Raw genomic sequence first — 27,483 nt, 5'->3', positions numbered from 1 at the left:
AGAGAAAAAAGAAAAAACAACGTCCTATTGTATAGCACAGGGAACTACATTCGATATCCTCTGATAAACTGTACTAAAAAAGAATGTGGAAAGTATATATATATGTAAAACTGAATCACTGTGCTGTACAGCAGAAATTAACAAAGCACTGTAAGTGAACTATACTTCAATAAAATAAATCGAAAAAAACATACTGTGGTATAGGCACAAAAACAGATACATACATCACTGGAACAGATTAAGGAGCCCAAAACTAAATCCACAGACCAATGGACGATTAATCTTCCATGAAGGAGGCAAGTACATACAATGCAGAAAAGACGGTCTCTTCAGCAAGTGGTACCGGGAATGAGGACAGACACATGAAAATCAATGAAGGTAGAAACTCCCTCCCACCATATACAAAAATAAACTCAAAATGCCTTAAAGACTTAAATGTAAGACAGGACACCATAAAACTCCTACAACATAGGCAAAACATTCTGTGACATACACTGTAGCAGTATTTTCTTAGATCGCTCTCCCAATGCAAAAGAAACGAAAGCAAAAATAAACAAATGGGACCTAATCATCCTTATATGCTTTTGCATATCAAAGGAAAGCATCAACACAACAAAAAGATCACCTTCGGAATGGGAGAAAAGATTTGCAAATGATGTGACTGACAAGGGCTTAATTGCTAAACTATACAAACAGCTCATACAAACAAACGTATAAGAGAAAAATGAACAACCCAGTCAATAATGCACAGAAGAGCTAAACAGACATTTTCCAAAGAAGACATCCAGATGGCCAATAGAATCATGAAATGATGCTCAACATCACTGATGAGTAGAGAAATGCAAATCAAAAGTACATTGAGGTACCACCTCACACGGGTCAGAATGGCCATCATTAAAAAGTCAACAAATAACAAACGCTGGTGAGGGTGTGGAGAAAAGGCAACCCTATTACACTGTATGCGTAATATAAATTGGTGCAGCCACTATAAAAAAAAGTGGGCAGGTTCCTCAAAAAATACAGCTAAAATTACCATATGACCCTGCAATCCCACTCCTGGTAATACATCCAGACAAAACTATTATTCAAAGAGACACATGCACCCCTATGATCACAGGACCACCATCCACGACAGCCAAGACATGGGATCTACCTAAATGTCACTCAAGAGATGAAGGGATCAAGACGATATGGTATATATATACATATATAATAGAGTACTACTCAGCCATAAAAAGATGAAATAATGCCATTTGCAGCAACACGGATGGACCAAGAGATCATCACATCGGGTTGGCCAAAAAGTTCATTCTGGTCTTTCCGTAAGGTGGTACGGAAAACATCTTCCCACTACAACTTCCCAAAACTAAGTGAAGGAGGTCGGAAAGAGAAAGACAAATACCATATGGTATCACTTACAGGTGGAATCTGAAATATGACAAAAAGCAACTGATCTGCACAGACTCAGAGACATAAACAACAGACCAGTAGTTGCCAAGGGGGAGAAGGGCAGGGGAGGGATGGATTGGAAGTTTGGGATTAGCAGGTATAAAACATTCCACAGAGGATGGATAAACAACTAGGCCCTTCTGTATACCACAGGCAACTATAAACAACATCCTGTGATACACTGTAACAGAAAGGAATATGAAAAAGAATCTGTATATAGTAATTCTAAATACTGTGCTGCAGAGCAGAAAATTAACACAACGTTGTATATCAAATATACTTCAATAAAATAAATTGAAAAAACAACACCACGGTGTGGTATTGGCACAAAAACAGACATATAGATTAATGGACCCCAATAAGGAACCCAGGAAAACATCCACATACCGACGGTCAATTAATCTGTGATGAAGGAGCAAGTATATACAATGAAGAAAAGACAGTCTCTTCAGCCAGTGGTATAGGGAAAGATAAACAACCACATGTACATGAATGAAGTTAGAACACTCCCTCCCATCGGGCACAAAAATAAACTCAAAATGCCTTAAAGACTTAAATATAAACACATGACACCATAAAACACCTAGAAGAAATCATAGGCGAAACATGCTCTGACAAAAATCCTAGCAATGTTTTTTTAGATCAGCTGGCCAACAAGGAAGAATTAAAAGCAAAAATAAACAAACGGGACTAATCAACCTTATAAGCTCTTCCACAGCAAAGGAAAGCATCAAAAAAACAAAACAAAAAACCTACAGAATGAAAGGAAATGTTTTCAAACTCTACGACCGACAAGGGTTTAACTTCTAAAATATACAAACAGCTCATACCACTCAATACAAACCAACAAACAAACCAAACAACCAATCCAAAAATGGGCAGAGGACTTAAATAGAGATTTATTCAAAGAAGACATCCAGAGGGCCAATGGACACATGAAAAATGCTCAGCATTGCTGATTATTAGAGAAATGCAAATCAAAACTACAAAGTGGTATCACCTCACACCCGTCAGAATGGCCATCACTACAAAGCCTACAAAGAACAAATGCTGGAGGGGGTGTGAGAAGAGGGAACCCTGCTGCACTACTGGTGGAAATGTAAATGGGTGTAGCAACTAGAGGAAACAGTAAGCCGCATCCTCCAAAAAGCTCAAAAAGAGTTATTACGTTATGATCCAGCAATCCTAGTCGTTGGCAAATATCTAGACAAAACTATCATTCAAAGAGATACATGCACACCTATGTTCACAGCAGCACTATTCACAAGCCAAGACTTGGGAATAACCTAAGTGTCGATCGACAGATGAATGGATCAAGAAGATGTGGTACACGTATACAATGGAGTAGTACTCAGCCGTAAAAAATAATGCAATAATGCCATTTGCAGCAACCTGGAAGGACCTAGAGATGATCATACTACATGCAGGAAGTCAAAAAGAGAAATACAAACACCATGTGATATTACTTATACAGGGAATCAGAAATAGGACACAAATGAACATACCTACATAACAGAACGGGGCTCAAAGACATAGTAAACAAACCTGTGGTGGCCAAGGGGGAGAGGAACTGGGAGAGGGATGGATGGGAAGTTTGGGATTCGCAGATGCAAACTATTCTATAGAGAAAAAAGAAACAACAACGTCCTATTGTATAGCACAGGGAACTACATTCGATATCCTCTGATAAACTGTACTAAAAAAGAATGTGGAAAGTATGTATATATGTAAAACTGAATCACTGTGCTGTACAGCAGAAATTAACAAAGCACTGTAAGTGAACTATACTTCAATAAAATAAATCGAAAAAAGCATACTGTGGTATAGGCACAAAAACAGATACATACATCACTGGAACAGATTAAGGAGCCCAAAACTAAATCCACAGACCAATGGACGATTAATCTTCCATGAAGGAGGCAAGTACATACAATGCAGAAGAGACGGTCTCTTCAGCAAGTGGTACCGGGAATGAGGACAGACACATGAAAATCAATGAAGGTAGAAACTCCCTCCCACCATATACAAAAATAAACTCAAAATGCCTTAAAGACTTAAATGTAAGACAGGACACCATAAAACTCCTACAACATAGGCAAAACATTCTGTGACATACACTGTAGCAATATTTTCTTAGATCGCTCTCCCAATGCAAAAGAAACGAAAGCAAAAATAAACAAATGGGACCTAATCATCCTTATATGCTTTTGCATATCAAAGGAAAGCATCAACACAACAAAAAGATCACCTTCGGAATGGGAGAAAAGATTTGCAAATGATGTGACTGACAAGGGCTTAATTGCTAAACTATACAAACAGCTCATACAAACAAACGTATAAGAGAAAAATGAACAACCCAGTCAAAAATGCACAGAAGAGCTAAACAGACATTTTCCAAAGAAGACATCCAGATGGCCAATAGAATCATGAAATGATGCTCAACATCACTGATGAGTAGAGAAATGCAAATCAAAAGTACGTTGAGGCACCACCTCACACGGGTCAGAATGGCCATCATTAAAAAGTCAACAAATAACAAACGCTGGTGAGGGTGTGGAGAAAAGGCAACCCTATTACACTGTATGGGTAATATAAATTGGTGCAGCCACTATAAAAAACAGTAGGCAGGTTCCTCAAAAAATACAGCTAAAATTACCATATGACCCTGCAATCCCACTCCTGGTAATACATCCAGACAAAACTATTATTCAAAGAGACACATGCACCCCTATGATCATAGGACCACCATCCACGACAGCCAAGACATGGGATCTACCTAAATGTCACTCAAGAGATGAAGGGATCAAGACGATATGGTATATATATACATATATAATAGAGTACTACTCAGCCATAAAAAGATGAAATAATGCCATTTGCAGCAACACGGATGGACCAAGAGATCATCACATCGGGTTGGCCAAAAAGTTCATTCTGGTCTTTCCGTAAGGTGGTACGGAAAACATCTTCCCACTACAACTTCCCAAAACTAAGTGAAGGAGGTCGGAAGGAGAAAGACAAATACCATACGGTATCACTTACAGGTGGAATCTGAAATATGACAAAAAGCAACTGATCTGCACAGTCTCAGAGACATAAACAACAGACCAGTAGTTGCCAAGGGGGAGAAGGGCAGGGGAGGGATGGATTGGAAGTTTGGGATTAGCAGATATAAAACATTCCACAGAGGATGGATAAACAACTAGGCCCTTCTGTATACCACAGGCAACTATAAACAACATCCTGTGATACACTGTAACAGAAAGGAATATGAAAAAGAATCTGTATATAGTAATTCTAAATACTGTGCTGCAGAGCAGAAAATTAACACAACGTTGTATATCAAATATACTTCAATAAAATAAATTGAAAAAACAACACCACGGTGTGGTATTGGCACAAAAACAGACATATAGATTAATGGACCCCAATAAGGAACCCAGGAAAACATCCACATACCGACGGTCAATTAATCTGTGATGAAGGAGCAAGTATATACAATGAAGAAAAGACAGTCTCTTCAGCCAGTGGTATAGGGAAAGATAAACAACCACATGTACATGAATGAAGTTAGAACACTCCCTCCCATCGGGCACAAAAATAAACTCAAAATGCCTTAAAGACTTAAATATAAACACATGACACCATAAAACACCTAGAAGAAATCATAGGCGAAACATGCTCTGACAAAAATCCTAGCAATGTTTTTTTAGATCAGCTGGCCAACAAGGAAGAATTAAAAGCAAAAATAAACAAACGGGACTAATCAACCTTATAAGCTCTTCCACAGCAAAGGAAAGCATCAAAAAAACAAAACAAAAGTGGGAAGCAGCCGCAGAGCACAGGGAGATCAGCTCGGTGCTTTGTGACCGCCTGGAGGGGTGGGATGGGGAGGGTGGGAGGGAGGGAGATGCATGAGGGAAGGGATGTGGGAACAGATGTATATGTATGACTGATTCACTTTGTTATAAAGCAGAAACTAATAAAAAAAAAAAACAAACAACAACATAGGGCTAACAAAAAAAAAAAACCTACAGAATGAAAGGAAATGTTTTCAAACTCTACGACCGACAAGGGTTTAACTTCTAAAATATACAAACAGCTCATACCACTCAATACAAACCAACAAACAAACCAAACAACCAATCCAAAAATGGGCAGAGGACTTAAATAGAGATTTATTCAAAGAAGACATCCAGAGGGCCAATGGACACATGAAAAATGCTCAGCATTGCTGATTATTAGAGAAATGCAAATCAAAACTACAAAGTGGTATCACCTCACACCCGTCAGAATGGCCATCACTACAAAGCCTACAAAGAACAAATGCTGGAGGGGGTGTGAGAAGAGGGAACCCTGCTGCACTACTGGTGGAAATGTAAATGGGTGTAGCAACTAGAGGAAACAGTAAGCCGCATCCTCCAAAAAGCTCAAAAAGAGTTATTACGTTATGATCCAGCAATCCTAGTCATTGGCAAATATCTAGACAAAACTATCATTCAAAGAGATACATGCACACCTATGTTCACAGCAGCACTATTCACAAGCCAAGACTTGGGAATAACCTAAGTGTCGATCGACAGATGAATGGATCAAGAAGATGTGGTACACGTATACAATGGAGTAGTACTCAGCCGTAAAAAATAATGCAATAATGCCATTTGCAGCAACCTGGAAGGACCTAGAGATGATCATACTACATGCAGGAAGTCAAAAAGAGAAATACAAACACCATGTGATATTACTTATACAGGGAATCAGAAATAGGACACAAATGAACATACCTACATAACAGAACGGGGCTCAAAGACATAGTAAACAAACCTGTGGTGGCCAAGGGGGAGAGGAACTGGGAGAGGGATGGATGGGAAGTTTGGGATTCGCAGATGCAAACTATTCTATAGAGAAAAAAGAAACAACAACGTCCTATTGTATAGCACAGGGAACTACATTCGATATCCTCTGATAAACTGTACTAAAAAAGAATGTGGAAAGTATGTATATATGTAAAACTGAATCACTGTGCTGTACAGCAGAAATTAACAAAGCACTGTAAGTGAACTATACTTCAATAAAATAAATCGAAAAAAGCATACTGTGGTATAGGCACAAAAACAGATACATACATCACTGGAACAGATTAAGGAGCCCAAAACTAAATCCACAGACCAATGGACGATTAATCTTCCATGAAGGAGGCAAGTACATACAATGCAGAAGAGACGGTCTCTTCAGCAAGTGGTACCGGGAATGAGGACAGACACATGAAAATCAATGAAGGTAGAAACTCCCTCCCACCATATACAAAAATAAACTCAAAATGCCTTAAAGACTTAAATGTAAGACAGGACACCATAAAACTCCTACAACATAGGCAAAACATTCTGTGACATACACTGTAGCAATATTTTCTTAGATCGCTCTCCCAATGCAAAAGAAACGAAAGCAAAAATAAACAAATGGGACCTAATCATCCTTATATGCTTTTGCATATCAAAGGAAAGCATCAACACAACAAAAAGATCACCTTCGGAATGGGAGAAAAGATTTGCAAATGATATGACTGACAAGGGCTTAATTGCTAAACTATACAAACAGCTCATACAAACAAACGTATAAGAGAAAAATGAACAACCCAGTCAAAAATGCACAGAAGAGCTAAACAGACATTTTCCAAAGAAGACATCCAGATGGCCAATAGAATCATGAAATGATGCTCAACATCACTGATGAGTAGAGAAATGCAAATCAAAAGTACGTTGAGGCACCACCTCACACGGGTCAGAATGGCCATCATTAAAAAGTCAACAAATAACAAACGCTGGTGAGGGTGTGGAGAAAAGGCAACCCTATTACACTGTATGGGTAATATAAATTGGTGCAGCCACTATAAAAAACAGTAGGCAGGTTCCTCAAAAAATACAGCTAAAATTACCATATGACCCTGCAATCCCACTCCTGGTAATACATCCAGACAAAACTATTATTCAAAGAGACACATGCACCCCTATGATCATAGGACCACCATCCACGACAGCCAAGACATGGGATCTACCTAAATGTCACTCAAGAGATGAAGGGATCAAGACGATATGGTATATATATACATATATAATAGAGTACTACTCAGCCATAAAAAGATGAAATAATGTCATTTGCAGCAACACGGATGGACCAAGAGATCATCACATCGGGTTGGCCAAAAAGTTCATTCTGGTCTTTCCGTAAGGTGGTACGGAAAACATCTTCCCACTACAACTTCCCAAAACTAAGTGAAGGAGGTCGGAAGGAGAAAGACAAATACCATACGGTATCACTTACAGGTGGAATCTGAAATATGACAAAAAGCAACTGATCTGCACAGACTCAGAGACATAAACAACAGACCAGTAGTTGCCAAGGGGGAGAAGGGCAGGGGAGGGATGGATTGGAAGTTTGGGATTAGCAGATATAAAACATTCCACAGAGGATGGATAAACAACTAGGCCCTTCTGTATACCACAGGCAACTATAAACAACATCCTGTGATACACTGTAACAGAAAGGAATATGAAAAAGAATCTGTATATAGTAATTCTAAATACTGTGCTGCAGAGCAGAAAATTAACACAACGTTGTATATCAAATATACTTCAATAAAATAAATTGAAAAAACAACACCACGGTGTGGTATTGGCACAAAAACAGACATATAGATTAATGGACCCCAATAAGGAACCCAGGAAAACATCCACATACTGACGGTCAATTAATCTGTGATGAAGGAGCAAGTATATACAATGAAGAAAAGACAGTCTCTTCAGCCAGTGGTATAGGGAAAGATAAACAACCACATGTACATGAATGAAGTTAGAACACTCCCTCCCATCGGGCACAAAAATAAACTCAAAATGCCTTAAAGACTTAAATATAAACACATGACACCATAAAACACCTAGAAGAAATCATAGGCGAAACATGCTCTGACAAAAATCCTAGCAATGTTTTTTTAGATCAGCTGGCCAACAAGGAAGAATTAAAAGCAAAAATAAACAAACAGGACTAATCAACCTTATAAGCTCTTCCACAGCAAAGGAAAGCATCAAAAAAACAAAACAAAAAACCTACAGAATGAAAGGAAATGTTTTCAAACTCTACGACCGACAAGGGTTTAACTTCTAAAATATACAAACAGCTCATACCACTCAATACAAACCAACAAACAAACCAAACAACCAATCCAAAAATGGGCAGAGGACTTAAATAGAGATTTATTCAAAGAAGACATCCAGAGGGCCAATGGACACATGAAAAATGCTCAGCATTGCTGATTATTAGAGAAATGCAAATCAAAACTACAAAGTGGTATCACCTCACACCCGTCAGAATGGCCATCACTACAAAGCCTACAAAGAACAAATGCTGGAGGGGGTGTGAGAAGAGGGAACCCTGCTGCACTACTGGTGGAAATGTAAATGGGTGTAGCAACTAGAGGAAACAGTAAGCCGCATCCTCCAAAAAGCTCAAAAAGAGTTATTACGTTATGATCCAGCAATCCTAGTCGTTGGCAAATATCTAGACAAAACTATCATTCAAAGAGATACATGCACACCTATGTTCACAGCAGCACTATTCACAAGCCAAGACTTGGGAATAACCTAAGTGTCGATCGACAGATGAATGGATCAAGAAGATGTGGTACACGTATACAATGGAGTAGTACTCAGCCGTAAAAAATAATGCAATAATGCCATTTGCAGCAACCTGGAAGGACCTAGAGATGATCATACTACATGCAGGAAGTCAAAAAGAGAAATACAAACACCATGTGATATTACTTATACAGGGAATCAGAAATAGGACACAAATGAACATACCTACATAACAGAACGGGGCTCAAAGACATAGTAAACAAACCTGTGGTGGCCAAGGGGGAGAGGAACTGGGAGAGGGATGGATGGGAAGTTTGGGATTCGCAGATGCAAACTATTCTATAGAGAAAAAAGAAACAACAACGTCCTATTGTATAGCACAGGGAACTACATTCGATATCCTCTGATAAACTGTACTAAAAAAGAATGTGGAAAGTATATATATATGTAAAACTGAATCACTGTGCTGTACAGCAGAAATTAACAAAGCACTGTAAGTGAACTATACTTCAATAAAATAAATCGAAAAAAACATACTGTGGTATAGGCACAAAAACAAATACATACATCACTGGAACAGATTAAGGAGCCCAAAACTAAATCCACAGACCAATGGACGATTAATCTTCCATGAAGGAGGCAAGTACATAAAATGCAGAAAAGACGGTCTCTTCAGCAAATGGTACCGGGAATGAGGACAGACACATGAAAATCAATGAAGGTAGAAACTCCCTCCCACCATATACAAAAATAAACTCAAAATGCCTTAAAGACTTAAATGTAAGACAGGACACCATAAAACTCCTACAACATAGGCAAAACATTCTGTGACATACACTGTAGCAATATTTTCTTAGATCGCTCTCCCAATGCAAAAGAAACGAAAGCAAAAATAAACAAATGGGACCTAATCATCCTTATATGCTTTTGCATATCAAAGGAAAGCATCAACACAACAAAAAGATCACCTTCGGAATGGGAGAAAAGATTTGCAAATGATGTGACTGACAAGGGCTTAATTGCTAAACTATACAAACAGCTCATACAAACAAACGTATAAGAGAAAAATGAACAACCCAGTCAAAAATGCACAGAAGAGCTAAACAGACATTTTCCAAAGAAGACATCCAGATGGCCAATAGAATCATGAAATGATGCTCAACATCACTGATGAGTAGAGAAATGCAAATCAAAAGTACGTTGAGGTACCACCTCACACGGGTCAGAATGGCCATCATTAAAAAGTCAACAAATAACAAATGCTGGTGAGGGTGTGGAGAAAAGGCAACACTGTTACACTGTATGGGTAATATAAATCGGTACAGCCACTATAAAAAACAGTAGGCAGGTTCCTCAAAAAATACAGCTAAAATTACCATATGATCCTGCAATCCCACTCCTGGTAATACATCCAGACAAAACTATTATTCAAAGAGACACATGCACCCCTATGATCATAGGACCACCATCCACGACAGCCAAGACATGGGATCAACCTAAATGTCAGTCAAGAGATGAAGGGATCAAGACGATATGGTATATATATACATATATAATAGAGTACTACTCAGCCATAAAAAGATGAAATAATGCCATTTGCAGCAACACGGATGGGCCAAGAGAATATCACATCGGGTTGGCCAAAAAGTTCATTCTGGTCTTTCCGTAAGGTGGTACGGAAAACATCTTGCCACTACAACTTCCCAAAACTAAGTGAAGGAAGTCGGAAAGAGAAAGACAAATACCATACGGTATCACTTACAGGTGGAATCTGAAATATGACAAAAAGCAACTGATCTGCACAGACTCAGAGACATAAATAACAGACCAGTAGTTGCCAAGGGGGAGAAGGGCAGGGGAGGGATGGATTGGAAGTTTGGGATTAGCAGATATAAAACATTCCACAGAGAATGGATAAACAACTAGGCCCTTCTGTATACCACAGGCAACTATAAACAACATCCTGTGATACACTGTAACAGAAAGGAATATGAAAAAGAATCTGTATATAGTAATTCTAAATACTGTGCTGCAGAGCAGAAAATTAACACAACGTTGTATATCAAATATACTTCAATAAAATAAATTGAAAAAACAACACCACGGTGTGGTATTGGCACAAAAACAGACATATAGATTAATGGACCCCAATAAGGAACCCAGAAAAACATCCACATACCGACGGTCAATTAATCTGTGATGAAGGAGCAAGTATATACCATGAAGAAAAGACAGTCTCTTCAGCCAGGGGTATAGGGAAAGATAAACAGCCACATGTACATGAATGAAGTTAGGACACTCCCTCCCACCGTGCACAAAAATAAACTCAAAATGCCTTAAAGACTTAAATATAAACACATGACACCATAAAACACCTAGAAGAAATCATAGGCGAAACATGCTCTGACAAAAATCCTAGCAATGTTTTTTTAGATCAGCTGGCCAACAAAAAAGAATTAAAAGCAAAAATAAACAAACAGGACTAATCAACCTTATAAGCTCTTCCACAGCAAAGGAAAGCATCAAAAAAAAAAACCCCAAAAAACCTACAGAATGAAAGAAAATGTTTTCAAACTCTACGACCAACAAGGGTTTAACTTCTAAAATATACAAACAGCTCATACAAGTCAATACAAACCAACCAACAAACCAAACAACCAATCCAAAAATGGGCAGAGGACCTAAATAGAGATTTATTCAAAGAAGACATGCAGATGGCCAATGGACATGTGAAAAATGCTCAGCATTGCTGATTATTAGAGAAATGCAAATCAAAACTACAAAGTGGTACCACCTCACGCCAGCCAGATTGGCCATCACTACAAAGCCTACAAAGCACAAATGCTGGAGAGGGTTTGAGAAAAGGGAACCCTCCTACACTATTGGTGTGAATGTAAATGGTTGTAGCCACTTGGGTAAACAGTAAGCAGGGTCCTACTAAAAGTACAAAAAGAGCTACATTATGATCCAGCAATCTTATTCCTTGGCATATATCCAGACGAAACTATCATTCAGAGATATACATGCAACCCTATGTTCACAGCAGCAGTATTCACAAGCCAAGACATGGGAACAATCTAAATGTCTATTGACAGATGAATGGATCAAGATGTGGTAAATGTATACAATGGAGTATTGCTGAGCCATAAAAGAGAATGAAATAATGCTATTTGCAGCAACATGGATGGATCAAGAGAGTATCTTTTGGCTTGGGCAAAAAGGTCGTTCGCATTTTTTCCATAAAATCTTACGTAAAACATCTTCCCAGTACCACTTCCCAATGCTAAGTGAAGGAAGTCAAAAAGAAAAAAAATACCATATGGTATCACTTACATGTGGAATCTGAAATATGACAAAAATGAACTCATCTGCAAACAGAAACAGACTCAGAGTCATAGAGAACAGACCTGTGGTTGCCAAGAAGGAGAGGGATGGATTGGGAGTTTGGGATTAGCAGATGCCAACTATTATATAGAGAATGGATTAAGAAGGAGGTACTACTGTATAGCACATTTAACTATATACAATATCCTATGATAAACAGTAATGGAAATGAATATGAAAAAGTATCTGTATATATGTAAAACTGAATCACTCTGCTCTACATCAGAAATCATCACAACATCATAACTCAACTATGCTTGAATAAAATAAATTACAAAAAAACGCAGTGTGGGGGCTTCCCTGGTGGCGCAGTGGTTGGGAGTCTGCCTGTCGATGCAGGGGACGCGGGTTCGTGCCCCGGTCCGGGAGGATCCCACGTGCCGTGGGGTGTCTGGGCCCGTGAGCCATGGCCGCTGAGCCTGCGCTTCCGGAGCCTGCGCGTCCGGAGCCTGTGCTCCGCGGCGGGAGAGGCCGCGGCAGTGAGAGGCCCGCATACTGCAAAAAAAAGAAAAAAAAAAAAATTAAAAAAAAAAAAAAAACGCAGTGTGGGGACTTCCCTTGCGATTCATTGTTTAATATTCTGTGCTCCCAATATAAGGGGCATAGGTTCGATCCCTGGTCAGGGAACTAAGATCCCCTATGCCGCACAGCATGGCCTTAACAAAAGAAAAGACCTTAGCAGTCCCAAGCTCTGAAAAAAATGAGTGGAAAACACACACACACACACACACACACAAACAAACACACACCAGACCACTTGCCCTTGCTCATGTGCAATCCAAAATTTTAAAAATGTTATTGAAAAAACACAGTATGATATAGACACAAAAACAGACATACAGATCAATGGGAAAGAATAAGCAGCCCGGAAATAAATCCACATACTGACAGTCGGTTAATCTTTGATGAAGGAGAGAAGAATATACAGTGGAGAAAAGACAATCTCTTCTCAAGTGGTGTTGGGAACTCTGGACAGCCACATGTAAATTAATGAAGTTAGAGTACTCCCTCCCACCATACACAAAAATAAACTCAAAATGGCTTAAAGACTTAAATAAGACACGACACCATAAAATTCCTAGAAGAGAACATAGGTAAATGATTCTGATATAAATTATAGCAATATTTTCTTAGATTAGTCTCCCAAGGCAAAAGAAATAGAAGCAAAATTAAACAAATGGGACCTAATCAACCTTATTAGCTTTTGCACAGCAAAGTAAACCATCAACAAAACAAAAAGACAACCTATAGCATGGGAGAAAATATTTACAAACAATGCGACCAACAAGGGCTTAATTTCTAAAATATCCAAACAGCTCATATAACTTAATACCAAAAAACAAACATACAAACAAAAAACAAACAACCCAATCAAAAAATGGGCAGAAGACCCAAATAGACATTTCTCCAAAGAAGACATCCAGATGCCCAACAGACACATGAAAAGATGCTCAACATCACTAATTATTAGAGAAATGCAAATCAAAACTATAATAAGGTACCTCCTCACATCGGTCAGAATGGCCATCATTAAAAATAACAAATGCTGGAGACAGTGTGGAGAAAAGGCAACCCTCCTACACTGTTTGTAGGAATGTAAATTGATGCAGCCACTATGGAGAACAGCATGGAGATTCCTATAAAAACTACAAATAGAGTACCATATGATCCAGCAATCCCACTCCTGGCCATAATCCAGACAAACCTATAATTCAAAGAGATACATGCACCCCTACGTTCATAGCAGCACTATTCACAATAGCCAAAACATGGAAACAGTGGAAATGTCCATCAACAGATGAATGGATAAAGAAGATGTGGGGTACATATACAAAAAGAATGATACTCAGCCGTGTAAAAGAATGAAATAATGCCATTTGCAGCAACATGGATGGACTTAGAGATTATCATAGAAAGTGAAGTAAGTCAAACCAAGAAAGACAAATATTATCTGGTATCGCTTATATATGGAATATAAGAAATAATACAAATAAACTTGTTTACAAATTAGACTCACAGACAGAAAACAAAATTATGGTTACTCAAGGGGAAGGGGGAGGAGATAAAATAGGAGTTTGGATTAACAGATATACAATATTATATATAAAACAGATAAACAACAAGGATTTACTATATAGCACAGGGAGCTATATTCAATATCTTGTAATAACCTATAATGAAAATGAATCTGAAAAAGAATATATATTTATGTACATATATCTATATCTGGATCACTTTGCTGTACACCTGAAACTAACATGATAGTGTAAATCAACTATACTTCAATAATGGAAAGTTGCTATGAGAGGAGAGCTCAATATTGTCACCATAATTACAACAACAACAAAACGGAAACTGAACTGATTGCGTAGTTTGCAATGATGGAATATTCACGCAAATCTCATGCACTTCCTCATGTACATTCTGGTACTCTAGAAGAATTTTTCAAAGGGAGAACATCTCAGATTCATAGATTTTTCTCAGAATACAGAAAGGAAGTCTACAAGTAATACTTGGAAATGTAGTGCTTCTATACATCTGCCTTCCCTTTGGAACCAAAGGCTCTTCTGTGGGTGGATCTAAGATATTCTTTGGTCTCTTTGTAAACCACCCTGCTTGGGTCTGTCCTCTTGCCACTACTCTAATATTCCCCTTTCTGCTGCAAGATGTTTACCACAGTAAGGTCAGTTAACATATCCTTTTTCTGACATAATTACCATGTATATATACACACCACATTTTCTTTATCCATCTATGGATGGACACTTAGGTTTTTTCCATGTCTTGGCTATTGTGAATAATACTACAATGAGCATAGGGGTGCAAATATTTCTTCGAGATAGTGATTTCATTTCCTTCAGATATATACCCGTAAGTGGAATTGCTGGATCATATGATAGTTCTATTTTTAATTTTTTGAGGAACCTCCATACTCTTTCCCATAGTGGCTGCACCAATTTACATTCCCACCAACAGTACACAAGGGAGTCATTTAGACTTACATTTGTTGGTAGGAGTAAACAGAACTATGTAGATAAGTTCCTTGTTTTCATTGTATCACCACTTAAAATAGCACTTATGAAACACTATGATGTTCCAAGCACTAGGCTGACTATTTCATAAGCATTGTTTCACTTAATTCTTACAAATTCATGAAGTAGATACCATCCTTACATCCGTTTTTTTTTTTTCTTCAGATGAGGAAACTGAAGTCTGGAGAGAGTAAAGAATTTTCCTAACTTAACATATACGATGTAGCAGAGCCAGTACTTGAATATGAGTCTTCCTGACATAAAAGTCAGTGCTCTTAATCACCACTCAAAAATATCTCCTAAAGATATTGTTAACATAACAAGCCACTCATACACGCACATACTCATGCTTGGGACTCTCATTTAAGTTGAGTATTAGATAGATGAGCAAATTCAAATAGGAAAAAAGGGCCCAGCCCTAGTCTTTTAGTTAGTTGTCACCCCACAACACATCATACAGAACTCTGTGATGTTGACTGAGTAAAAGACTGTATCCCAAATAAGCCATGATGTTCCCATCATTTGAGTAAATCTTCTTTCCTGTAAAATCAGAAATACTTTATCTACTTTATCTACAGTAGAAAACTATTTCAATGGGTTTCTTTTTAAGTTGGTACCATAAAATTCAACTTAGCTCAAACCTCACCTCCTCTGAGAATCTTTCCTGATACCCCATTTCTGTTCTTACTTAAATATTCCTTTTGAGTACTTCAGAGTGCCTGTGCAAATCTCTGTCTTAGCACTTATTACTCACTACAGTAATTATCGCTTTACTTTACTTCTAGGCTGTAACCTCTTGGGGTGTAAGTACCAGGCTTTATTCCATTTTATATCCCTAATGCCTTTCACAGTGCCTGAAATTAATCTGTGTGTAATAAATACCTGCCGATGAATTTAAAAACTCAGTGAATGTACAGCCAAACGACTGGCCTGTCTAAAATGGAAGAAATCAAATTCAAGTTACTCTCAAAAGAAATTGTACAGCTGACTGATAATAAAGCCGTATACTAATTAAAAGTTTTAATTAGCTAAACCAAAAGTCGGAGAAGTAATTTAAACTATCAGGAGGTAAGAATTGTGCCACTAGATCACGTGACACGAACAGATTTTTTTTTTTTTTTGGACAGCTTCTGAGGGAAAGCGCTGTACAAACCAGGTTTTCAGTTCAGACGCCTGGCGGCGCTGCAAGCTAAAAATGGAGGTGGAGCCAGGCGCCTGTCACAGACTCCATTTTAGAAAAGACAAAACTGAGAGGGGTTGGGGGTTGACGCGCCTTGGAAAACGTCAGCAGCAAGCTGAGATTTTAGACCTTTCTTCAAACAAATGGGAACTAGATATATGTTGATGTTATCCCTACTGGAAGACTTCCGAAGGCTTCTTTCATTAAAGAAAACGCAGTCAAAGAGGCTATGCTGGAAACTGAGAGAAAATCTAGCAGAAAAAGGCAAGTGGTGAGTTTTCCTTTTCTTCCTGGGAGTAGCGTAAGCAGTCCAGGAAAAGGAAGGCTGCTTTTTATAGCCGGTTCCTGGAGATTTGGCCTCGCAGCGGAAAGGGGAGTGTCTGCATAGCGGCGGGCAGACAGACCTAAGCAAGGTGGTTTCCAAACTGACCAAAGATTCGTGAGTAAAGGCTCTTCTGTGGGTGGATCTAAACTATTAAGAGATCAAAGAATATTTGAGATACACCCACGGAAGAGCCTTTCCTCCCGAATAGAAAGCCAGACCTATAGAAACGATACATTTCCAAGTATTACCTGTAAACTTCTTTGTTTTCTGAGAAAAATCTATGAATCTGAGATGTTGCCCCTTTGAAAAATTCTTGTGAATGTTTCAGAATGTGCATGAGATTTGGTTGAATTTTCCACCATTGGAAACCACACAGGGAGTTTAATTTCACAATACTATGCGATGCAATAGTGGGGTAAGTAATTTGCCCATTCTTGGGGGAAAATCACTGGATGAAGAACAACCTATGGTAAGTTTAACTCTCACAGAAGAGAATGGTAGGTATCAACACTAGTCTCAGACCTCCTAAGGTCCAGTTCATGACAATCAGTGACAACCTTTGAGATGCATGCTCTTCAGCAACCTGGTTGTCAAAGGCTGCTAAAGATTTAATCTCAGTATATTAAGGAGCTGTGCACAGAATTCTCCAGGCTCACTGAATTTTCCAGTCTCACTGAATTCTCCAATCTCTGGTGCATACTCACCATACATTTTAAATACCACTCATTATCTGTGCATTATAAACATCCACTGCAAGAAAGTTACCAGGCAACTTCATGGCTACGTGACAAACATTCAGGCAATTTACATAGGAAATAGTTTCAGAAATACCTTTCTTCATGTAAAAGATGCTGGATGACAATTCCATAAAATTGGTGATGTTGACACTTACCTGCTCATCCTACAGCACTTCCAGAAGAAGACTTCACCTCTTTAAGGATTATCTCAGAACTCTGGAATAAAGAGAAAATGCCTTGGTCCTTCCTTCCAGAATTTTCTTTCCATTGAATGTAAAAAAAAAAAAAATCCCCATATTCTGCCAACCTAATGCAAGACAGAGAGACGGGAGATACATCTCTTTAACATCACCTTATCTCCAATTAAATTAGGTTCCTTGAAGCTAAAAACAAGATAGTATGTGGAGACAGCTATCACCCTTGGCATTCTTGCTTTTTGGGCTCTGGGTAAAAAGTAGAGGAAACACCCCCTTTCTGAATAATGCTATAGTTGTTGTTTTATTGCTCTATCTTCAGTAGTGTTTTCTTTTCTTCTGAAGCATAGCTAATTGTTAATTTATAGTCAACAAGTACCAATGCCGTAGCTATTTTTATCTTTTGTTTACCTATAAGACAACTGATCTGGACACTTAAAAAAATTCAATATCAATAAAATACAGGGGACTGTTCTAGAATAAATAGATGTAACACCAATACAATCATGAAACTTGGTTTAAAAACAAATTTTCTAAGACATTCCTTAAGTCAAGTGGTTAAGAAAATAAGTGCATTTGTAAAAGGAATTCAAGAGTGAATATGAATTCTTATTTAAGTTGAAGAAAACTGGGGGAGGATAATGGAAGGATAATTTTAAAAAGTTATTAGGGACTGGATTTTAGTTAATATGGAATTATTGTTACTTCGGTACATTGAGAGACACTACTTGAAAATATTCCATTTAGATTGCCATCAGTCTGAAAGAAAGGACTGGGATTTCCTTAATGTTTTGGAAAAAATAAACACTCGGAAAGGACGCAGGGTGGCGCTGCAGCATTAGAAGTAGAAGGAAGAAAGCTACCAGTCTGCGCTCCTCTAGCCAGATGCTCTGCTAAAGAAGCAAGCAGGAAAAGGAGGCTTTCTAAGGCAGTTGCTCCGGGAAATAAGGGCCCTAGGCATCTCCACTTATCCCAGTGTCTGAGTGATACTGGGATATAGATCAGCGACAACGTGAATCCGAGCTGGGTCAAGTTTGCTGGGAGACGAGAGAGCGATGGAGGCAGGAGAGAGGAAGAAATGCTTTCTGAAACAAAGGCAAGTCTTGACATTCTTTGTTTTGCTGGGCATAGCTCAGGCTGGTTCTGAGCCTAGGCGTTATTCAGTGGCCGAGGAAATGGACAGTGGCTCCTTTGTGGCCAATCTGTTGAAAGACTTGGGGTTGGAGGTAGATGATCTAGCTGCTCGGGCCCCCCGGGTCGTTTCCAAAGAGAAAAAAATGCGTTTGCATTTTGATAGGCACACGGGGGATTTGTTGTTAAATGAGAAACTGGACCGGGAGGAGCTATGTGGCCCTACTGAGCCCTGTGTACTACCTTTCCAGATGTTACTGGAAAATCCCTTGAAGTTTTTCCAGGCCGAGCTACGGATTAGGGACATAAATGATCATTCTCCAGTTTTCCTAGACAAAGAAATAATATTGAAAATTTCAGAAAGTATCACTCCTGGAACTACTTTCCTAATAGAGCGTGCCCAGGACTTAGATGTAGGAAGCAACAGCCTCCAAAGTTACGCAGTCAGCCCCAATTCCCACTTCCACCTTAAATTACAAGACAGTTCCGACGGCACAATATTACCACAGCTGGTGCTGGACAAAGCACTGGATAGAGAGGAACAGCCTGAGATCAGATTAACCCTCACAGCGCTGGATGGCGGGATTCCACCCAGGTCTGGGACCGCCCTAATCCGCATTGAAGTCTTAGACATCAATGATAATGCCCCCGAGTTTGCAAAGCTGCATTATGAGGTGCATGTCCTAGAAAACAGCCCCATTGGATCCCAGGTTGCCATTGTCTCTGCCAGAGATTTAGATATTGGAACCTATGGAGAAATATCTTATGTACTTTCCCAAGCATCTGAGGATATTCGGAAAACATTTGGAATAAATGCAAAATCGGGAGAACTCCTTTTAACACAGGAACTGGATTTTGAATCTATTCAGACTTATACATTAAATATTCAGGCGACAGATGGTGGGGGCCTTTCTGGCAGTTGTGTGGTGTTTGTCCAAGTGATGGATTTGAATGACAACCCACCGGAACTCACCATGTCAACGCTTGTCAGTGAGATCCCAGAAAACTTGCAGCAGACCGTAATTGCTGTATTCAGCATTTCAGATCCTGACTCAGGAGATAATGGAAGGATGGTTTGCTCCATCCAAGATGATCTTCCTTTCATTCTTAAACCCTCTGTTGAGAATTTTTACAGCTTAGTCACAAACACACCCCTGGACCGAGAAACAAGATCCGAATATAACATCACCATCACCGTCACAGATATGGGGACACCGAGACTGAAAACCGAGCACAACATAACCGTGCTGGTGTCCGACGTCAACGACAACGCCCCCGCCTTCACCCAGACCTCCTACACCCTGACCTTCCGCGAGAACAACAGCCCCGCCCTGCACATCGGCACCGTCCGCGCCACAGACAGAGACGCGGGCGCCAACGCCCAGGTCACCTACTCGCTGCTGCCGCCCCTCGACCCGCACGTGCCCCTGGCTTCCCTGGTGTCCATCAACCCGGACAACGGCCACCTGTTCGCCCTGAGGTCCCTGGACTACGAGGCCCTAAGAGCGTTCGAGTTCCGCGTGGGCGCCGCCGACCGCGGCTCGCCCCCGCTCAGCAGCCAGGCGCTGGTGCGCGTGCTCGTGGCGGACGACAACGACAACGCGCCCTTCGTGCTGTACCCGCTGCAGAACGCCTCGGCGCCCTGCACCGAGCTGGTGCCCAGGGCGGCCGAGGCGGGCTACCTGGTGACCAAGGTGGTGGCGGTGGACGGCGACTCGGGCCAGAACGCCTGGCTGTCATACCAGCTGCTCAAGGCCACGGAGCCCGGGCTCTTCGGCGTGTGGGCGCACAACGGCGAGGTGCGCACGGCCCGGCTGCTGAGCGAGCGCGACGCGGCCAAGCACAGGCTGGTGGTGCTGGTCAAGGACAACGGCGAGCCGCCGCTGTCGGCCAGCGTCACGCTGCACCTGCTGCTGGTGGGCGGCTTCTCGCAGCCCTACCTGCCGGCCCCGGAAGCGGAAGCGGCGGACGCGGCCCCGGCCGCCCCGCTCACCGTCTACCTGGTGGTCGCCTTGGCGTCGGTGTCGTCGCTCTTCCTCTTCTCGGTGCTGGTGTTCGTCGCGGTGCGGCTGTGCAGGTTGGCCGGGGCGGCCTCGGTGGGTCGCTGCTCGGTGCCCGAGGGCCCCTTTCCGGGCCACCCGGTGGACGTCAGCGGCACGGGGACCCTCTCCCAGAGCTACCAGTACGAGGTGTGTCTGACAGGAGGCTCGGGGACTTTCAAGTTCCTCAAGCCGATTATCCCAAACTTCCTAACTCAAGATGAGGAGAGGGTTAGTGAGGCAAACCCCAGTTTCAGGAATAGTTTTGAATTCAGTTAAATTTTAATAAGGGTCTGTGATGCCTAGTCTCAGTTAAATTGTGGAAAGTCCTTTTTTACTGCCTTGCCCATTGGAGTTGTTTTCTTTGTATTTGAAATGTAACTATCTTATTCCAATTCAGTGCATGTTACTGGTGTTTCTAGATGTGCTGCTCTGTGGTATAATGAATGCAAATTTTCTTTCTTTTCTTACTGTTAATATCACTGTAACTTAATTCGATTTAATGTGTGAAAGTATATTTTGTATTTTCTGAAGTCGTTCATTTTTAGAACACTGTTTTTCAAAATTCACCTCCCACAGTCCCTAGGTAATTTTTGCATTCCTACATTTTTGAAAGTTTGCAATAAGTACATAGGGTTATTCTTTTTTCCTACCCAGAATATTTGTGTTTGTATAGAGTATTCTCTTAGGCTAGTTTAAACTTTCTTCCTGTGAACTCACATTGGCTAAAACCATTAACATAGGTACATTCATGAATAACAAAGCACCCTCTCACACTTTTCTAAATATATACTTCCTTAAAATGTTCATACCTGATAATTATGATTCTTTAGAGATTGTGAAAACCTTGACTGTTGGATTCTACAAATCATTCACATTAAAAGTCTTCAATAAATCAACTACCAATATTCTAAAATGTAGTTAAATAAATAGCAATGTCCAGTCATTTTCAGACATGCTAATTATTCATGCTTTTTATTAAAAAATTTTAAACCTCTGATTGTTTCAATCCCTCCATTTAAAAATCTGTCTTAATTATTTAAAACCATCTATTCTTTGAGTACTTCATTAAAATCCAAAAGATCTGAGTACATGTTTTTGTCCATGACCAAATTTTAGAAACTTCATATGTAATTTGGCATTGCATTTAAAAAAATATCTGGAGCATTTATGATTCAATTGGAAATAAGCCCATGGAAAAAATATTTATCTTGGTTTGCTCATTCTATTTTTTTCACTACTTCCGTTTTTCCCCTTTCAGTTTCCTAGGCTTTTCAATGCTTTTTTGTTTCCTTTTTAGCGCTTGAGTTATGTTTCTCAGTAGCTCTCTATTTATTGCATGATTAGAACAATGACTGCAAGACTAGGTTCTTCATAAAAATTTTAAATGACTGATTGAAGGAAAGAAATGTCTTTATTTCATCTGTGATATACTGACACTCAAATACATTAAAATACTCACAGGACAAATTTTGCTGGAATTAAATGCTCTCTGATTTAATGATAACAGCTATTTAAATAGCTTGCAGTTATGTCCAAATAAGATAACATAAGGATAAGAAGTGTAATTTTGTTATTTTTATTATCACTAATATTAAGAGTAAATTTAATAAATGATCCTTCATATAACATTACTTATAATTGTGAAGAAGCTATATTGAACACATGATATTTGTGCTGTTTCACTGCTCTGCCCAAAACCTTACAATAGCTTCCCTTCACTCTTAGAACAAAATCCAGCCACCTATTATTTGGCCCCTGCCTCCCTGTCCAGCCTTCTCTTCCCACTTACTCTTTTTTTTTAATAGGTGATATTTATGTTTCTTTTTTTAAAAAATAAGTCTATTTATTTATTCATTTTTGGCTGTGTTGAGTCTTCGTTGCTGCACACCAGCTTTCTCTAGTTGCCACGAGCTGGGGCTGCTCTTCATTGTGGTGCACGGGCTTCTCATTGTGGTGGCTTCTCTTGCTGCAGAGCACGGGCTCTAGGGCGCACGGGCTTAGTTAGTCCTCGCCATGTGGGATCTTCCGGACCAGGGCTCGAACCCGTGTCTCCTGCATTGGTAGGTGGCTTCTTAACCACTGTGCCACCAGGGAAGCCCTCCACTTACTCTTGAGACACTAAATTTTGGGTACACTGTCCTACCTTCATTATCTTTACTGTCCCCGGGCCTTTGCATTTCTTACATATGGAATCTTCCCATTTTAGTTTTAGCCTGGCAGACTTCTCATCCTTCATATTCCAGATTAAATGGGACATCTTTGGGAAACTTTCTGAATCCCCCCCCCCATTAAGTTAGGTCTCCATATTGTATACTTCCAGTGCACTCATTATACATTTCCTGTATAGTACTGTTTAAACATCTGCTTAAATTCTGTTCACCCCATTAGATGGGAAACTCTGTAAGATATATAGACATAGTCTGTCTTATTACCACAATACATCTAACTTCTACAAACGCAATAAATGTCGGTTTCCACAGATGAAATACAGTAATGCAGATTAAAGAGTTAATACAGATGAAACCAGTAATCATAGAATTACTGTGAAATAGGAGGAGGAGAAAGCTCTGTGTTCCTTGAGTGAGTGCGAAAATGTGGAAGGAATTAGGCATTCGTGGTCTCTGGATATATCCCCTGACATGATCTATTATAATTTTTTATCACCTTGCTTGAGGTTGTCTTTTTATAGCATTTTTCTGACTATAAATGCAACTCGTGTGCATTTTACAAAATTTGGAAAATAAAGAAAAACACTAGTAGGAAAGCAAAGCTTCATCACTTAGAGCAAAATCTTGTAAAACTTTTTCTGTAATAATTACAGGAGGTGGGGTGAGTAGCTCTAGCAGGTGTCCACTTCCGCAAAATCATGGAAATGGGACTCTATCAGGGACAGTCACTTCTTTTAGATAAGAGCGCATTTCTTCTCCCTAGATTGTGTTTATTTAACCCATATAACAGAAGAAATTCCTACAGTAGCATCAACTCGGTTTGATAAAAGGGAATAAGCGATTAAAAAAATCAAAACAAAAAGCCCAGCAAACATCACCTTCTCCAAGATTTTGAAGCTGTGAGCGAACGCACGGTGGCGCTGTTGACTAAGAAGGAGAATTAAACCTCAGGCACTGTGTATACTCTGTAACACACCGATTCAGTGCCGTAAACTAGGGGTTGGGAGCCGGGGCAGATTTTTAAGCAAGCAAATCTGAGACTCTGGTAAGGATTATTCGCTAGGTTTTCTTCAAAGGTTAGGAGGCAAAAGACTGTGTTCCCCAGTGCTGTTGGAGGCTAGCTTGACAATATTTCTCGGAAGAACATGGCAGAAAATGCAATGGAGGCCGGAGGAGAGCGCTTTCTTAGACAAAGGCAAGTCCTGTTTCTCTTTGTTTTTCTGGGTGGGTCTCTGGCTGGGTCCCAGTCGAGACGCTACTCTGTGGCTGAGGAAAAAGAGAGGGGGTTTTTCATCTACAATCTAGCAAAGGATCTGGGGCTGAGTGTAGGGAAACTGGCCGCGAGGGGGGCCCAAGTTGTGTCTAAAGGGAACAGACAGTATTTTCAGCTCAACCATCAGACCGGTGATTTGCTCCTGCAAGAGAAATTGGACCGGGAGGAGCTATGCGGCTCCGCAGAGCCATGCATACTGCATTTTCAGATATTACTGCAAAACCCCTTGCAGTTTATTACAAATGAGCTCCAGGTCATAGACGTAAATGACCATTCTCCGGCATTCTCTGAAAATGAAATGCAGCTGAAAATCCTAGAAAACACTCCACCAGGAACAATCATTCCTTTGGGAAATGCTGAAGACTTGGATGTGGGAAGAAACAGTCTCCAAAACTACACGATCACTCCTAATTCCCATTTCCACGTTCTCACACGCAGTCGTAGGGATGGAAGGAAGTACCCAGAACTAGTACTAGACAAAGCACTGGATCGTGAGGAGCAGCCAGAGCTTAGGTTAATGCTCACTGCGCTGGATGGCGGGACTCCACGGAGGTCTGGGACCGTCCAGGTTCACATCCTGGTCTTAGACATAAACGACAACACCCCAGAATTTACACAGTCCCTCTATGAGGTTCAAGTTCTAGAGAACAGCCCCGTTAACTCTCTTATTGTCACTGTTTCAGCTTCTGACTTAGATACAGGAAATTTGGGGACAATATCATATGCATTTTTTCATGTTTCTGAAGAAATTAGAAAAACTTTTCAACTAAATCCAGTTACTGGTGATATCCGACTAATCAAATATTTGAATTTTGAGGCGATCCATACTTACGAAGTGGACATAGAAGCCAAGGATGGTGGAGGCCTTTCAGGAAAATCAACAGTGATAGTTCAGGTGGTTGATGTGAACGACAACCCACCAGAACTGACCTTGTCCTCAATTACCAGCCCTATCCCAGAGAACTCGCCAGAGACTGTGGTGGCTGTTTTCAGTGTTTCTGACCTAGACTCTGGAGACAATGGGAAAATGGTGTGTTCCATCGAGAATGATCTCCCCTTCATCATGAAACCATCTGTAGAGAATTTTTATACCTTAGTGTCAGAAGGAGAGCTGGACAGAGAGATCAGAGCCGAGTACAACATCACCATCACCGTCACAGATATGGGAACCCCCAGGCTGAAAACCGAGCACAACATAACCGTGCTGGTGTCCGACGTCAACGACAACGCCCCCGCCTTCACCCAGACCTCCTACACCCTGACCGTCCGCGAGAACAACAGCCCCGCCCTGCACATCGGCACCGTCCGCGCCACAGACAGAGACGCGGGCGCCAACGCCCAGGTCACCTACTCGCTGCTGCCGCCCCTCGACCCGCACGTGCCCCTGGCTTCCCTGGTGTCCATCAACCCGGACAACGGCCACCTGTTCGCCCTGAGGTCCCTGGACTACGAGGCCCTAAGAGCGTTCGAGTTCCGCGTGGGCGCCGCCGACCGCGGCTCGCCCGCGCTCAGCAGCCAGGCGCTGGTGCGCGTGCTCGTGGCGGACGACAACGACAACGCGCCCTTCGTGCTGTACCCGCTGCAGAACGCCTCGGCGCCCTGCACCGAGCTGGTGCCCAGGGCGGCCGAGGCGGGCTACCTGGTGACCAAGGTGGTGGCGGTGGACGGCGACTCGGGCCAGAACGCCTGGCTGTCGTACCAGCTGCTCAAGGCCACGGAGCCCGGGCTCTTCGGCGTGTGGGCGCACAACGGCGAGGTGCGCACGGCCCGGCTGCTGAGCGAGCGCGACGCGGCCAAGCACAGGCTGGTGGTGCTGGTCAAGGACAACGGGGAGCCGCCGCTGTCGGCCAGCGTCACGCTGCACGTGCTGCTGGTGGACGGCTTCTCTCAGCCCTACCTGCCGGCCCCGGAAGCGGAAGCGGCGGACGCGGCCCCGGCCGCCCCGCTCACCGTCTACCTGGTGGTCGCCTTGGCGTCGGTGTCGTCGCTCTTCCTCTTCTCGGTGCTGGTGTTCGTCACAGTGCGGCTGTGCAGGAGGGGCGGGGCGGCCTCGGTGGGCCGCTGCTCCGTGCCCGAGGGCCCCTTTCCGGGCCATCTGGTGGACGTCAGCGGCACGGGGACCCTGTCCCAGAGCTACCAGTATGAGGTGTGTCTGACGGGAGGCTCCGGGTTAAATGAGTTTAAATTCTTGAAGCCAATTCTCCCTAGTGGTCTGGTTCAAGACACTGGGTAGGACTAGCGCAAAAAGGCAATTGCAAGAATAGCGTAGGTTTCATTAACAGAAGAATCAAAATGTTGTCTGGCTATGAATGCTTTCTTTTAAGTCAAGGCTCTTGAGTTGATATAGTATTTTGTTTATATATTGATTTTACTTTCTATCTAGTTAACCCTGCATGTTCTTTTTTCGTCTGCTTCCTACCTTTTCAATCCAGTATTAATGCCTCTTTTTCTAATAGGTGAGTAAAAATAAATGCATTATCTTTTAATGATGATTTCAAATAGGTTTATTTAAGGTAGTCATTTCAAATTCTATATCCAAAGCAATGTAGAGAGTTCTGAACCACCAATATTATAATTTACCCTATTGAATATAGTCAGGTAATATTCTTTATAATACTCCTAAAGCAGCTTTGTCTGTGGTTAATGAAGTGGATAAATAAAAATGTTTTAATAAGTACCATTTTAAGGTGTATCATCCTGTAGAGGCTTAGTACTCAAATAAAACTTACATACATAATTCATTTTGTTTTGACATTTGCAATTAATATTTCAACACTGTATATGCTTATATTGGCTAAAAATGGACAAAAAATGTAGGTTAATAGGTCAGATTACTCTTAGATTTGCCTAAAATGTATTTATGATGGATGACTGAGAAAAAAATTAAACATAGGCATTTTGAACAACTGATCGTGCTTTTCCATTTGGCATGAAAAC

The 27,483-nt window shown here is 40.9% G+C and overlaps 2 protein-coding genes across 3 annotated transcripts in view; both read left to right on the top strand.

Annotated features, from left to right (window-relative positions):
• Positions 1-18,987: 18,987 nt before the first annotated feature.
• The window catches only part of LOC307051218 (uncharacterized protein), a gene marked incomplete at both ends in the record, with an annotated part of 36,092 nt that continues 27,596 nt past the window's right edge, over positions 18,988-27,483 (top strand). Inside the window, 2 exons of the mRNA XM_079701550.1 lie at positions 18,988-21,376; positions 23,927-23,934. Coding sequence (XP_079557676.1) covers positions 18,988-21,376; positions 23,927-23,934 — 2,397 coding nt within the window. The remainder of the gene's footprint in view (positions 21,377-23,926; positions 23,935-27,483) is intronic.
• LOC307051398 (protocadherin beta-3) lies at positions 19,096-26,779 on the top strand (the record flags this gene model as incomplete). Of its 2 annotated transcripts, XM_079701716.1 has the most annotated exons (2): positions 19,096-19,297; positions 24,732-26,779. In XM_079701716.1, one exon carries the CDS (start codon positions 24,845-24,847, stop codon positions 26,777-26,779), a length of 1,935 nt encoding a protein of 644 aa, XP_079557842.1. The 2 variants fall into 2 exon arrangements, with proteins under 2 accessions (XP_079557842.1, XP_079557841.1); XM_079701715.1 differs by lacking the exon at positions 19,096-19,297 and having other exon boundaries at positions 24,419-26,779.

Source organism: Hyperoodon ampullatus (assembly GCF_949752795.1).
Source record: "Hyperoodon ampullatus genome assembly, chromosome: 4".
NCBI classification, from domain to species: Eukaryota; Metazoa; Chordata; class Mammalia; order Artiodactyla; family Ziphiidae; genus Hyperoodon; species Hyperoodon ampullatus.
The sequence above is the reverse complement of the archived record's forward strand: the minus strand, read 5'-3'. Positions and strand labels throughout refer to the sequence as shown.